Raw genomic sequence first — 13626 nt, 5'->3', positions numbered from 1 at the left:
ATGGCTGGGCACGGAGGGAGGAGTCCCCCTCGTTGAGATGTGCCCAGCCGGATTTCAGGTGCTACACCAGCCGAGAGCCCAGGGAAGGGGTGGCGGTGTGGCTATTGTAGTCCGGGAGTCTTTAGTACCTCGTAGGATCCCTGCTCCGGAGCTTGTCGGGTGTGAGTCCCTGCTGGTGAAGCTGGACCTCAAGGGTCAAGTGGGTCTGCTGCTTACGTACCTGCCTCCCAACTGCGTTGCAGCAGCCCTCCCCTCGCTCCTCGAGTCAGTAGCCGAGCTGGCAGTTGAGTTCCCTAGACTTATAGTTCTGGGGGACTTCAACTTGCCTTCGCTCGGTGAACACTCTGATGGAGCGCAGGAGTTCATGGCCTCCATGACAGCCATGGGCTTGACTCAAGTAATCCGAGGCCCAACTCACTCAGCGGGTCACACGCTCGACCTCGTATTCCTCTCGGAGCAGTGGAGTTACGATCTTGGTCTGAGGGGTAATGAGATCGTACCCCTGTCGTGGTCAGACCACTACCTACTGAGGCTAGACTTCCGGAGGCCAAACCCCCACCGTAGGGAGGAGGAACCGATCAGCTGGTTCCGCCCCAAGCGACTGATGGATCCTGTTAGGTTCCAGACGGAGCTTGGGGTTATTCCTGATACCCTCGCCCACAGTTCGGCGGAGACCCTCGTCGCTGCCTGGCACTCGGCAGCTTCGGAGTCTCTAGACCGGATTGTGCCGCTACGGCCCCTCCGGGTCAGAGGCCCCCGGAGGCCTCCTTGGTTTACTGAGGAGCTCCGGGAGGTAAAGCGCCGGAGGAGACGCCTAGAACACTCGTGGAGATCCGATAGGTCCGAGTCGAAACGGGCACTTTTAACAGCATGCACCAAGGAGTATATTCAGACTTTAAGAACAGCAAAAAGAACATATATTGCCTCCTTGGTAGCGTCCGCCGAGTCCCGCCCAGCCACCCTGTTTAGGATAACCCGCTCCCTCCTAAATAGGAGGGAGACGGGGGACTCCCTACAGGGTAAGGCTGAGGAGTATGTCCAGTTCTTGGCGGACAAAGTTGCCCGGTTTCGAGCGGACCTGGACTCCACCCCAGTAGATCCAGCCGAGACACAAGGAGAAGACTTGGCAAACCATCTCTGGGTTGAGTTTCAGGAAGTTGCCTCCGGGGATGTGGACAAGGCTATGCGAGCTGTGAGTGCCTCCACCTGCATACTGGACCCGTGTCCCTCCTGGCTGGTTGCCAACAGCAGTGAGGTGACACGAGGCTGGATCCAGGCGGTTGTTACCGCCTCTCTTCGGGAGGGGTACTTTCCCACCGCGCTCAAGACAGCGGTGGTAAGACCCCTCCTGAAGAAACCGTCCTTGGATCCAGCTGTTCTTAATAACTATCGTCCAGTCTCCAACCTCCCCTTTGTAGGGAAGGTTGTTGAGAAGGTGGTGGCTCTCCAGCTTCAGCGTACCTTGGAGGAAGCTAACTATCTTGACCCCTTCCAGTCTGGCTTCAGACCCGGTTACAGCACAGAAACCGCTTTGGTCGCATTGACCGATGATCTCTGGAGAGCTAGGGACGGAGGCCATGCTTCCATCCTAGTTCTCCTGGACCTCTCAGCGGCTTTCGATACCATCGACCATGGTATCCTTCTGCGACGACTGCGGGAGATAGGGGTGGGCGGCACTGTTTTGCAGTGGTTCTCCTCCTATCTCTCGGACAGGTCGCAGTCGGTGTTGGTGGGGGGGCAGAGATCGTCCCTGAGGCCCCTAACTTATGGGGTGCCGCAGGGATCGGTCCTATCCCCCCTACTATTTAACATTTACATGAAACCGCTGGGCGAGATCATCCGAAGGCACGGGATAAAATACCACCAATATGCGGACGATACACAGTTGTATCTGTCCGCCCCGTGCCAACTCAATGAAGCGGTGGATGTGATGAACCGGGGTCTAGAAGCCGTTAAAGACTGGATGAGAGCAAACAAGCTGATACTCAACCCAGACAAGACCGAGTGGCTGTTGTGTTTTCCTCCCAAAAATCTGACCAACATACCATCACTCAGGCTGGGGGGACAAAACTTACACCCCTCAGAAAGGGCCCGCAACTTGGGAGTCCTCCTGGACCCACAGCTGACTTTTGACCACCATCTCTCAGCTGTGACCAGGGGGGCATTTGCCCAGGTTCGCCTGGTGCGCCAGTTGCGGCCCTACCTGAATCGGGAGGCCCTCACAACAGTCACTCGAGCCCTTGTGATCTCCAGGCTGGAATACTGTAATGTGCTCTACATGGGGCTGCCCTTGAAGAGCATCCGGAGACTTCAGCTAGTCCAGAATGCGGCCGCGCGAGTGATTTTGGGCGCACCACGGTTCGCCCACATAACACCGATCCTCCGTGAGCTGCACTGGTTACCTGTCGATCTCCGGGTGCACTTCAAGGTTCTACTCACCACCTATAAAGAGCTCCATGGTAGTGGATCTGGCTATTTGAGAGACCGCCTTCTGCCAATTACCTCCCTGCGTCCCATCAGATCGCATAGAGTTGGCCTCCTCCGTATTCCATCCGCCAGTCAGTGCCGACTGGCGACTACTCGGAGGAGAGCCTTCTCTGTTGCGGCTCCGACACTATGGAACAATCTCCCCGTGGAGATTCGTACCCTCACCACCATCCAGGCCTTCCGCACAGCCCTCAAGAACTGGCTAGCCCGTCAGGCCTGGGGATAAGTTTACTTTTGCCCCTCCCGAATGTTGAGTGAATGTTGAGTTTTACTATTTAATTTACTTTTGTGCACATTTCTTTTTGTATTGTCTGACACTCCCTTCCCTTTTGACTGTAAGCCGCCCTGAGTCCCCTCAGGGAAAAGGGCGGCCTATAAATGTCTAATAAAACAAAACAAACAAAAACAAACTTAGGTCCTTTGTTTGGGAAGGGAAAACTGCTTAAGAACCCTGGAGGCAGAGACCATAATACACCAAACTCTGACTTTCTTGGGCTTCAACTAAGCTATGGATTGAATCCCTAAGGAAATTCCAGAGAGCAAGCAGGTGCCTCTTTTTTTAGATTCGCATCTAGCCATGATGAGTGTGCCCCTCACATGTGGTTTAATAGCCTTCCTTTTAATAAGATGCAATTAATTTCCTGACAATGAGAACAATTAATCAATGGAACGGCTCGCCTTCAGAAGTGCTGGGTGCTCCAACAATGGAGATTTCTAAGAAGAGATTGAACACACATTTCTCTGGAATGGTATAGGATCGTGATGGCGAACCTATGGCAAGGGTGCCAGCGGTGGCACACAGCACCCTCTCTGTGGGCATGTGAGCTGTCGCCCCACTTGAGCTCTGCCGCGCATGCGTGTATGCCTTCCGCCGGACAGCTAGTCTTCGGGTCTCTGCTGCGCAGGGGCAGAGTGGCGCGCATGCAGAGGGGCACGTGTGCATGAGCGAGGGCGGGGCATGTGAGGGGGGGGCCACATGCACATGCATGGGGAAAATGTGTGGGGACACATACGTGCGGGTGGGGCACATGCGCGGAGGCCACACCCGCATTGCATTTTGGGGGTTTGGGCGCACGAACGAGCTTTGGGCGCTCGATCTGGAAAAGGTTAGCCGTCACTGGTATAGGATCTCCTGCTGGATTTGATTTGATTTGATTTTAGCTTTATTTGTATGCCGCCCTTTTCCCTGAGGGGACTCAGGGCGGCTCACAATTCAGGGAACAGAGGATTGGACTAGAAAACCTCCAAGGCTCCTTCCATCTCCGTTATTCTGTTAAAGTTATATGAAATGCTTTGTGACTGTGTGGGAAAAAATAACCAGTCAACGAAGAGAGAACTTTCTGTCAGGCTCTATAACTTTTAACTACTCAGCCTATAAAAATTGCAGGTGGCACAAATCAACTTACAATTTCTCTTTCACCGGGGGCGGGGGGGGGGGAGAATGTTACTACAACAGAAGTGGGGGCATCATCCAGAGACAAATTTTTCCTGCAATTAATATCTTTATTCATGTGCGCATCTAAACTTAATCAGATGCACGTCCACACAGAAGAAAGCCACATTAATATCAGTGGGACTTACTCCCAGGTGTGTATATTGTTCCGCGGCATAAATCATCCGATCGTCAGCAATTTAGGAACTAAGGTTGGAGCACCTGGATGACAGCCATCATTTTAGATTTTATTTTATTTTATTAAATTTATATTATATTTGAGTGCTGCGTGAAACATTTGAGATGAAGAAGAGCCTGTTCCTAACGGGTTTTCTTGGCTTTTGGGTATCAGTTTTTTGTTTTTTTTTAAAGGAATAATTGGATTTTTCAAGAAAAGAAGCCTTCGAACATTGAGGAAGAAAGAGAGAAAAATCAAGGGGGCACCAAACTATCTGTATTGGCTCAGCACGAAACCACCAGATGGCAAAACAAAACTGATTCCTCAAGGGTGCATGCGAGAAGCACAGAAACATGCATGCATCAAAACTGTTATTAACTTCAAAACTAGACGGAGGAGTTTGGCAGATTTGACAATAACCAAGGAAGAAGCATTCAAAACCCTGACACAATCCTTTAATAAAGGGCTCAGCAGGCTGTAAACATCACCCTGTCGGAAGTGGAGATTATCAACGTGGAAAAAAATAAAAATAAAATGAACGGTTAGCAAAACAACTATCAATCTAACACAATAACTATTAAGAAGTTTTCCCCGCCACAAACAAAAAGGTAGATTCAAAACAAGACTTTCAGAGACCACATCCCAATATGGAAGCTTCTTTGGTTAAAATACCATGGAAATGGACAATCAAAACACATGCAGACTGCAAAGGCAGGACGGATGTTTCCGTGTAATAGCTACTGACCAACTCATAACTGACAAGACTTTAGTATGGGTAGTCCTCGACTTACAACCATTCGTTCAGCAACCATTCAAAGTTACAACAATACTGGAAAAAAGTGACATGACTGGTGTTTTCACTTACGACTGTTGCAGCCGTGATCACACTCACGCGATCAAAATCTGGGTGCTTGGCAACCAGGCTAATTTAGCGAAGAGAAGGACCAGGGGAGAGATGAGAGCAGTCTTCCAGTATTTGAGGGGCTACCACAGAGAGGAGGGGGTTCAAGCTGTTTTCCAAAGCACCTGAAGGCCAGAGAAGGAACAATGGATGGAAACTGACCAAGAAGAGATTCAACCTGGGAATAAGGAGGAATTTTCTGACAGGGAGAGCCATCAACCCATGGAACAGAAGTTGCCTTCAGAAGTTGTGGGAGCTTCATCACAGGAGGCTTTCAAGAAAAGACTGGGCTGCCATCTGTCAGAAATGGTGTAGGATCTCCTGCTTGAGCGGGGGGTTGGACTGGATGACCTACAAGGTCCCTTCCAACTCTGTTAATCTAATCTAATGTATATTGCAGTGTCCCAGGGTCATGGGATTGCCATTTGTGACCTTCCCAGCTGGCTTCCAATAGGCAACATCAATGGGGAAAGCTGGATTTGCTTAATAACCATGTGGTTCACTGAGCGCTGTTACCTTCCCACTAATGGTGGTTCCTAGTTTTCTACTTGCATTTTTAATGTGCTTTCGAACAGCTAAATTGGCAGATGCTGGGACAAGTAATGGGAGCTCACTCTGTTGAGCTGAGTGCAGAGAAGAGCAACAAAGATGATTAGGGGATTGGAGACTAAAACATATGAAGAATGGTTACAGGAACTGGGTATGTCTAGTTTAATAGAAAGAAGGACTAGGGGAGACATGATAACAGTGTTCCAATATCTCAGGGGTTGCCACAAAGAAGAGGGAGTCAAACTAGGCACCTGAGGGTAGAATAAGAAGCAATGGGTGGAAACTAATCAAGGAGAGAAGCAACTTAGAACTGAGGAGAAATTTCCTGACAGTTAGAACAATTAATCAATGGAACAGAAGTTGCCTCCAGAAGTTGTGAGTGCCCCAACACTGGAAGTCTCTAAGAAGATGTTGGATAGCCATTTGTCTGGAACGGTATAGGGTTTCCTGCCTAGGCAGGGGGTTGGACTAGAAGACCTCCAAGATCCCTTTCAACTCTGCTATTGTATTGTATTGTATTATATTGTTACGTGGCGCTAGGGATTCGAACCGCCAACAAGTCTTAGCCACTGAGCCACCGCATCCCCTTTAGCCACCATATCCAAAATGATATCACCTTACAATCCCAATAACACGGAGCAAAATATTACAACAATTTCCTGCGCAAGCCCCAATGCCTTTAGCATGAGCCATGCCAAAACCATGATGGAATGTAAAATACATTTTCTCTGTAGAAATTTATCATGCTGTCAAATGTATAAAAAGGAGTAGCACCAGCACACTGGAGGAGGGACTCAATTACAGGAACAATGGGGGTCCATCTTTGGAAGACCTGAAGGGCCAAGTTGGAGACACATCATGTAGACCAGCATTCTTCAAACTTGGCAACTTTGAGATGCGTGGACTTCAACTCCCAGGATCCCCGGCCAGATTTCTTGAGAGTTGAAGTCTACAGAGAGTTAAAGTTAGCGAGTCAGAAAAAAAACACTGATCTATAAAACAGCTATCGATGTGGTCTCCAACTTTTGGCACATGGATATAATCAAAATACAATTGTTCTTCTGCCACACTGGCAAAGAGGATCTTTGGCATAGAACAACAGCCTCGAAATCCATCACCTCCAACCCAAGTGGACAAAAGCTGGAGAAACGCCGGTTGACTGGCCCCTTATTGTTTTGGGTTTAGTTGGAAGAGTTCAAAGGAGACAAGGCATCAAGATATTGTTATACTGTTTTATCAGCAGCTACTGCACGACTTAAAAATAAAAGAAGAAAAAGGTTGCAACACGACCTATGCAGCCTTATCAGTTGAATCCGAGGTTTGTTAGATAAGGTTTCCAGAAAAGAAGTAATATCAGGTTTCTCTGAGGAACAGCATCTCCAATGGAGCTAGTGAAACAATAGGATGCTAGGAGACACGTATATATGCCTGTCCATCTGTCTGACACGCAGTCTAATATCTATCTCTTGAAAGAAAAACCACAGAAGGAAATCCAAGTCTATATTTATATAGAACACTAAAACCAAGCATACCCTAAGAGTCATTTGCAGCCACTGACCATGCCAGCGATGTACTTAACTCACCACCTTCACACGGATAAAAGCCGCAAAGTTCAACAGGTGGAGACATTTGGTATTTGCCAAGGGCAGAGTCGCGGGCAAAAGTTTCAAGAGGGTGGCGGGGTCAAGACAGAGAGATGGGCAGCAAAGCACCAGGTTCACGCAGGGCGTGCACATATACACAATCTCTGTATGGACAAATGCCCACTTTACCATTAAGGCCGCTGATGTAGGAATCTTAAATCAGAGGAAATGATCGCATGGGTGTGCTTAATGTGGGCCCATCTTAAGGCATAACCAGATACAAGTCTGACCCACAGAAACAAAGATACACAAATTAATTCTGAGAGAACAAGCTGCCCAGGTCATAAAAAGTCATAAAAAAAGAGAAGGGTGTTGTGTTCAACCCCATCAGACCTTACCTTGCCAAACTGTTCAAAGTACTGCTTTACATCTTCCACTACCGTATTAGCTGATAATCCACCTACAAATATTTTCTTTGTTCTTGTGACCATCTGTAAAAAAAAAGTTAGAAAGGGTATTATTCCAGATTATCCCAAAACAAGGTCTGCCACAGGTACATTTTTCCAAGGCTACGCTTAATCCCGTTAACAACAATTCATCTCCTCTGCTGAAAAGAAATATATGGGACAGGAATGGGCAACTATGGCCCCGTTATGACCTGTGGACTTCAATTCCCAGAATTCCTAAGCCAGCCGGCATGGCTCCCTCGGTGTTCTGACCTAAGCTTCTCAAAATCACGAAGCAGACTCTTTGTCCTGGCAAAACCCCTTTTTATTAACCTAATGTGAATTCCTCTCATTCACATCCAGCAAAGCAATAGCAATAGCAATAGCAGTTAGACTTATATACTGCTTCATAGGGCTTTCAGCCCTCTCTAAGCGGTTTACAGAGTCAGCATATTGCCCCCAACAATCCAGGTCCTCATTTTACCCACCTCGGAAGGATGGAAGGCTGAGTCAACCCTGAGCCGGTGAGATTTGAACAGCCGAACTGCTGAACTGCAGTCAGCTGAAGTAGCCTGCAGTGCTGCATTTAACCACTGCGCCACCTCGGCTCTCAGTCCCATCAAACAGTCTTTGAAGGGTGAATTTACAACCACAGACCTTATCAGCCTTGGAGAGCTGCCAGGCCGTCTTCCAAAAGGCAACGCTGTACAAGAAAATACTTGGCAAGGAGTCTCTGAGAGTCACGAACAAATCTTCACCCTAATTAAGCAAACTAATTGTCTCCTGCAAACTCCCCTCCCCTTTCGCTCCTCTTTTATTCCCTATGGGAGCAACCATTCACCGTCCACCTGTGACTTTACTCCCAAGTCGGCCCTTGTTCCTTAGCTGTTCCCTTCTCCTGGCAGCTCTGCACATGCGCATACTGGGAACAGGCTCCAGCTGTTCTTCTGCCCCACTGATCTCCGACTCCGAAGGCAGCTGATAACTGTCGGACAGCCCTGGCCCCATCTCTGCTTCCAATGCAGAGCCCTCATCAGAGCCTTCCCCGGAATCCAGAACTGGCCCCTGTTCCTCCCCAACCTCCCCAAGTCTGAGACTGCCACCAGCTCCGCTGGGTGCTGGAGGGCAACAACACTCAGGAATTCTGGGAGTTAAAGTCCACAGGTCCTAAAGGTGCCGGTTGCCCATCTCTGATTTAGGACATTCAATTCAATTCAAAGAGATACTATTTGGTCAACAGTCTTTGATGGCAAGATTTGGGCATTCCAATCCCGTTGCCCATTTTCTTTTGATACCAGTTTTCATTCTGAAGCAGTTTCACTGGCAGGCCTCCTACCCCCCCAGTTCAACATGGCTTGTCGCGTGACCATAGCATGTTCAAACTAAGTCTCCCATGTTGTCTTCCTTCAGAGAGTCCCTTCCTTGCTATTCCAGCCTTCCACCACGATGGCCAGGATGCTCTGTGTTAAGTCAAAAAGCCCAAATGGGCTTATTATCGGGGGAGGTCTTATTTTTGGGAAAACAGGGTAGTTCTCTGCTTGGAGGACTGTTTCCAAGTTGCAGTTGTTAACTGAATCAAACCTGCCACCAATTCTCCTGCACCAACTCGGACGGAAAGAAATATAGGAAGCGAGCTGTCACATCCTAATTCGCATTTTACCATCTCATAATCCCCCAACACGCTCAGGATATGAAAGTACAGTACTTGATCAATTCAGGCCAGCAAAATAGCCCTGGGATACATTCTCCAAGTGGGACCTTAGAGTCAGAAAGCATAAGGATTTATTTATTTTTTTGCATGTCTCAGAAGCCTAGAAATTATGCGGAGAAGACGGTTTCCTGTTGGGAAAAAATTTGCAAGGGACTAATAATATTTATAAAGTATTAACCTGAGGCCAACAAAAAAAAATCTTTTGGGATGATGAAGTTCATGGCACCGCAGGCAATAAAAACAGATGAAAAATGGAGGGTTTTTTTTTTTTAAAAAGATTTCATTATCCAAACTAGGTAACTAGCACGGATTACCTACTTTGGGTAAGGCAGTGGTTCCCAAACTTGGCAACTTTAAGACTTGTGGACTTCAAGTCCCAGAATTCTCCAGCCAGCTCTGGAGTTGAAGTCCACAAGTCTTAAAGTTGCCAAGTTTGGGAACCACTGGGGTAAGGAAACGTCTGCAAGAAAACAGCCAAGCTCAGAGATCACCAAGGATTCCTCAATGTCAACCCTGAGCTACAAATATTCTCCTTTATTGGTTTTTTTAAAAAAAGATTCTGAAGAATGGTAAAAGTGGAGAGTGGATCTTAAGCTACAATTGACAAGGAGAAAGGAGCAATGCCTTGCCTGTAGTTGTAGGCAGGGATGGGATTCAAAAATTTTAGCAACTGGTTCTCTGCCCATTTGCTTGGTGGGTGTGGCCATGGTGGGTGTGGCCCACTCAGCCTCTGCACCATGGCAAGGGGGCATTTTCTCCCTCCCCAGGCTCTGGAGGCTTTCATTGAGCCTCCAAGAGGGCAAAAATGGCCTCTCCCAGGCTCCAGAGGCTGGAAACGGGTCAGTTCCAGACTTCCGGAACTTCCGGAAGGCCCATTTGTTGCCCTCCCGAAGGTTCGGAGGCTTCCGGAACTTATGGGAGGCCTGTTTTTTGCCCTCCTAGGGCCTCTGTGTGGGCCCTGCACTTATTTGGCATCCAAAACGGGCCGAGTGGCGATTCCTGGAAGGGGCGTGGTGGGCAGCGCAGGGCCAGCCTTGCAACTACCGGTTCAGCAAACAAGATGTAAAATTAGCATGTTTCACCCGAACTGGTCCTAACTGGCTGAATCCCACCCCTGGTTTTAGAGGGTTTCCCTATTGGAGGATAAGGGCTGGGCTCTCTCCCAAATTCTGGAAAAGCAATCCTAAGCTGCCTTGCGGGGAAGTCAAAACAAAAAGCACCCCCAGAAATACTAGCTCTATCTTTCTTGTAAGGCTACCTTAACAGAATCTTGCAAGACTGAAAGTACATCTCTCTCCCCTCATCTTTACAGTCTGAGAGACTAGGGAGGGTCCCTTCTGAGATGTCTGCCATGCCCCCATTCCTTCTGAAGACTCAACTGCCTCTTATCCGAACGTGGTCTGGTTGTAGGCTCTTCCTCCTGTCTCCCAAGGTCATTTACACCTGTCATTACATCTCCCTGTCCTGTAGATGTCTACAGCTTCCATCACTCTTGCGACCTCTCTAGCCACCGTGAAGTGACTCCCTTCAGTTGTTAAGTGAATCAGCTTCCACCATTGACTTTGCTCATGAGAAGATCGCAAAAGGAGATCGCGTGACTCCCGGAATCCTGCAACTGGCATAAATATGAGCCATTTGCCAAGTGGTCTGAATTTTGATCACGTGACTATGGAATTGCTGCAATGGTTGTAAGTGTGAATAACAGTCATAAGTCATGTTTTTCAGTGCCGTTATTAACTCCAAATGGACACTAAACAGAACTGTTGTGACTTGGAATGGCTAAGGCTACAGATGGTATAATCTGACAGGTGTGCAAGGATCTGAGAGATGCTATTTTACACATTTCTAAATTATTGCTCTGCACAGAAGCAGACTTAATCTAAAAGCGTAGAGATCACACACACACACACACCTACACCTGTGCCCAAACCCCTTTGGCTTTCAAAGGGTTTCTGAGAAGAGGGGCGGGCCGAACACAGGGTTGAGTAGGAAGAACAATGGCCTGAATCGTTCACGGCTTGCAGGAAAACCTTAAAAGGTGTTGAAAGCAACCTGGAGTGCCTTTTGGTCACAGCGGCAAATGTGTTGTGACTTGCGTTGCGTGGAGGAGCGCTCCTTTACTCTCTGAGGATCAATTAAAAAGTAGCTTTAGTGAGAGCGTCTCAATTGTGGCTTAGCCAGTTTGGAGTGGGAGGTACAAAGCAATCGGGGAGGCGAAGCCGGCAACGAAAATATTATTCTTATGCCTGGAAACAGTACTACTGCTAGAAGATTTTACCTTGAATGGATGATATGCTGGCAAAGAACTTTCAATCTTCAACTAAGGGGGATTCCTAGATCTAGACATGAACAGGACAGGACAAGAAGCGCCCTCAGTGCCCTTGGAAAACTTGAATGGTGCACAACAGTAGTATGGGTTGGTTCTTTCCCAACTTTTCGTTAGTGTACCGAAGACATAATAGTATTTTATACTCTTGTGAATGAAAGCTCTCAATGTGTTTACTCCACAAAATGGTTCCACTCATACTGAAACTTCATTTCAGCTGGTAAATGGTAAATAAAATAACAGAGTTGGAAGGGACCTAGGAGGTCTTCTAATCCAATCCCTTGCTCAAGCAGGAAACCTATCGCATTTCAGACAAATTTCAGTTAAAATATATAAAGAACGGATACAAGAACTGGGTATGTCTAGTTTAATGACAAGAAGGACTAGCGGAGACATGATAGCAGTCTTCCAATATCTCAGGGGCTGTCACAAAGAAGAGGGAGTCAAACTATTCTCCCAAAACGCCTGAGGGTAGAATAAGAAGTAATGGGTGGAAACTAATCAAGGAGAGAAGCAACTTAGAACTGAGGAGAAATTTCCTCACATCTAGAACAATTAACCAGCGGAACAGAAGTTGCCTCCAGAAGTTGTGAATGCCCCAACACTGGAAGTTTTTAAGAAGATGTTGGATAACCGTTTGTCTGAAATGGTACAGGGTTTCCTGCCTAAGCACGGGGTTGTGCTGGAAGATCTCCAAGGTCCCTTCCAACTCTGTTATTCTATTCTATTCTATTCTAAATGGTTGTCCAATCTCTTCTTAAAAACTTCCAGTGTTGGAGCATCCACGACTTCTGGAGGCAAACCGTTCCACTGATTAAGGCAGTGTTTCTCAACCTTGCCCACTTGAAGATGTCCGGACTTCAACTCCCAGAATTCCCCAGCTGGAAAATTCTGGGAGTTGAAGTCCGGCTATCTTCAAGTGGTCAAGGTTGAGAAACACTGAATTAAAGGTTCTAACTATCAGGAAATTTCTCCTTAGTTCTAGGTTGGTTCTCTATCATATTCAACATCCATTGACTTTTACCATAAGATTAAGAATGTTGCCTGAACTCCAGCGGCAACATCACTCCCTCGATCCGTTCTCTGGTAGAGGTGTTGGAACCAGCCCTATGTGCTTGATATGTTCTGGAACTCAATACTAAATTCCAGAAGATGCTGAGACAACAATGACAAATGTCTTTGGGTAGATACAGAACTGGTTTTCTTCCACATAGAAGACCCAGTGGCTCGCTTCAATTGGAAAGTCTACAAAGGATTCCTACAGGTAGTCCTCCACTTGTGACTTATGACGTAACAATTGTTCACAGTTACTATGGGCTCTGAAAAGGGGTTTTATGACCCAGATTCAAGGTTCCAACATCACACACACAGAGAGAGCATGGTCACAGGATCGCATTTTAAGTGCTCTGCAATGGCCCCCATTTAGTCATTTTTAATGCCCTATTTTCATTTTATATTTCTGTTTTATTTTATTTATTTACATTTGTGTATCCCGCCTTTATTACTTTATAAACAAACCAAAGCAATGAACATATCCAACATATTTTCTTCCTATTTTCCCTGCAATAACCCTGTGAGGTGGATTGGATTGAGAGAATGATTGGTCCATAGTCACCTAGCTGGCTTTCATGGCTAAGGCGGGACTAGAACTCACCATCTCCTGGTGATTGGCCCAAAGTCACCCAACTGGTTTTCATGCCTACGGTGGGACTAGAACTCACGGACTCCCGCTTTCTAGCCTGGGGGCTTAACCACTAGATCAAACTGGCTCTAGTAAACAGTATTAATTTTTGTTTTCTGACAAAATCCACTCCACAATGAAAATGGTTTTGCTTAATGACCATGACGTTCACTTAATGCGGCATTTGCTTAATGACCACTGCAAAAAAAGTTCATAAAATTGGGCATGATCACACGGTGATGGCTTTATGAACGTCACAACTTAAGACCAAAATTGCAGGCTCAATTATGATCCTAACTTGTACTTAGGCAGGGAGTTGTCTGAATAATAAT

At 47.1% G+C, this 13626-nt stretch overlaps 1 protein-coding gene across 9 annotated transcripts in view; it reads right to left on the bottom strand.

Moving 5' to 3' along the window:
- The window catches only part of MSI2 (musashi RNA binding protein 2), a 663532-nt gene that overhangs the window by 458245 nt on the left and 191661 nt on the right, over positions 1-13626 (bottom strand). For all 9 annotated transcript variants that reach the window (XM_032215200.1, XM_032215201.1, XM_032215197.1 and 6 more), the window contains exon 6: positions 7529-7621. In XM_032215200.1, the coding sequence (XP_032071091.1) occupies positions 7529-7621 (93 nt within the window). The remainder of the gene's footprint in view (positions 1-7528; positions 7622-13626) is intronic.

This window comes from Thamnophis elegans, chromosome 4 (genome assembly GCF_009769535.1).
Source record: "Thamnophis elegans isolate rThaEle1 chromosome 4, rThaEle1.pri, whole genome shotgun sequence".
Classification (NCBI taxonomy): domain Eukaryota; kingdom Metazoa; phylum Chordata; class Lepidosauria; order Squamata; family Colubridae; genus Thamnophis; species Thamnophis elegans.
The sequence above is the reverse complement of the archived record's forward strand: the minus strand, read 5'-3'. Positions and strand labels throughout refer to the sequence as shown.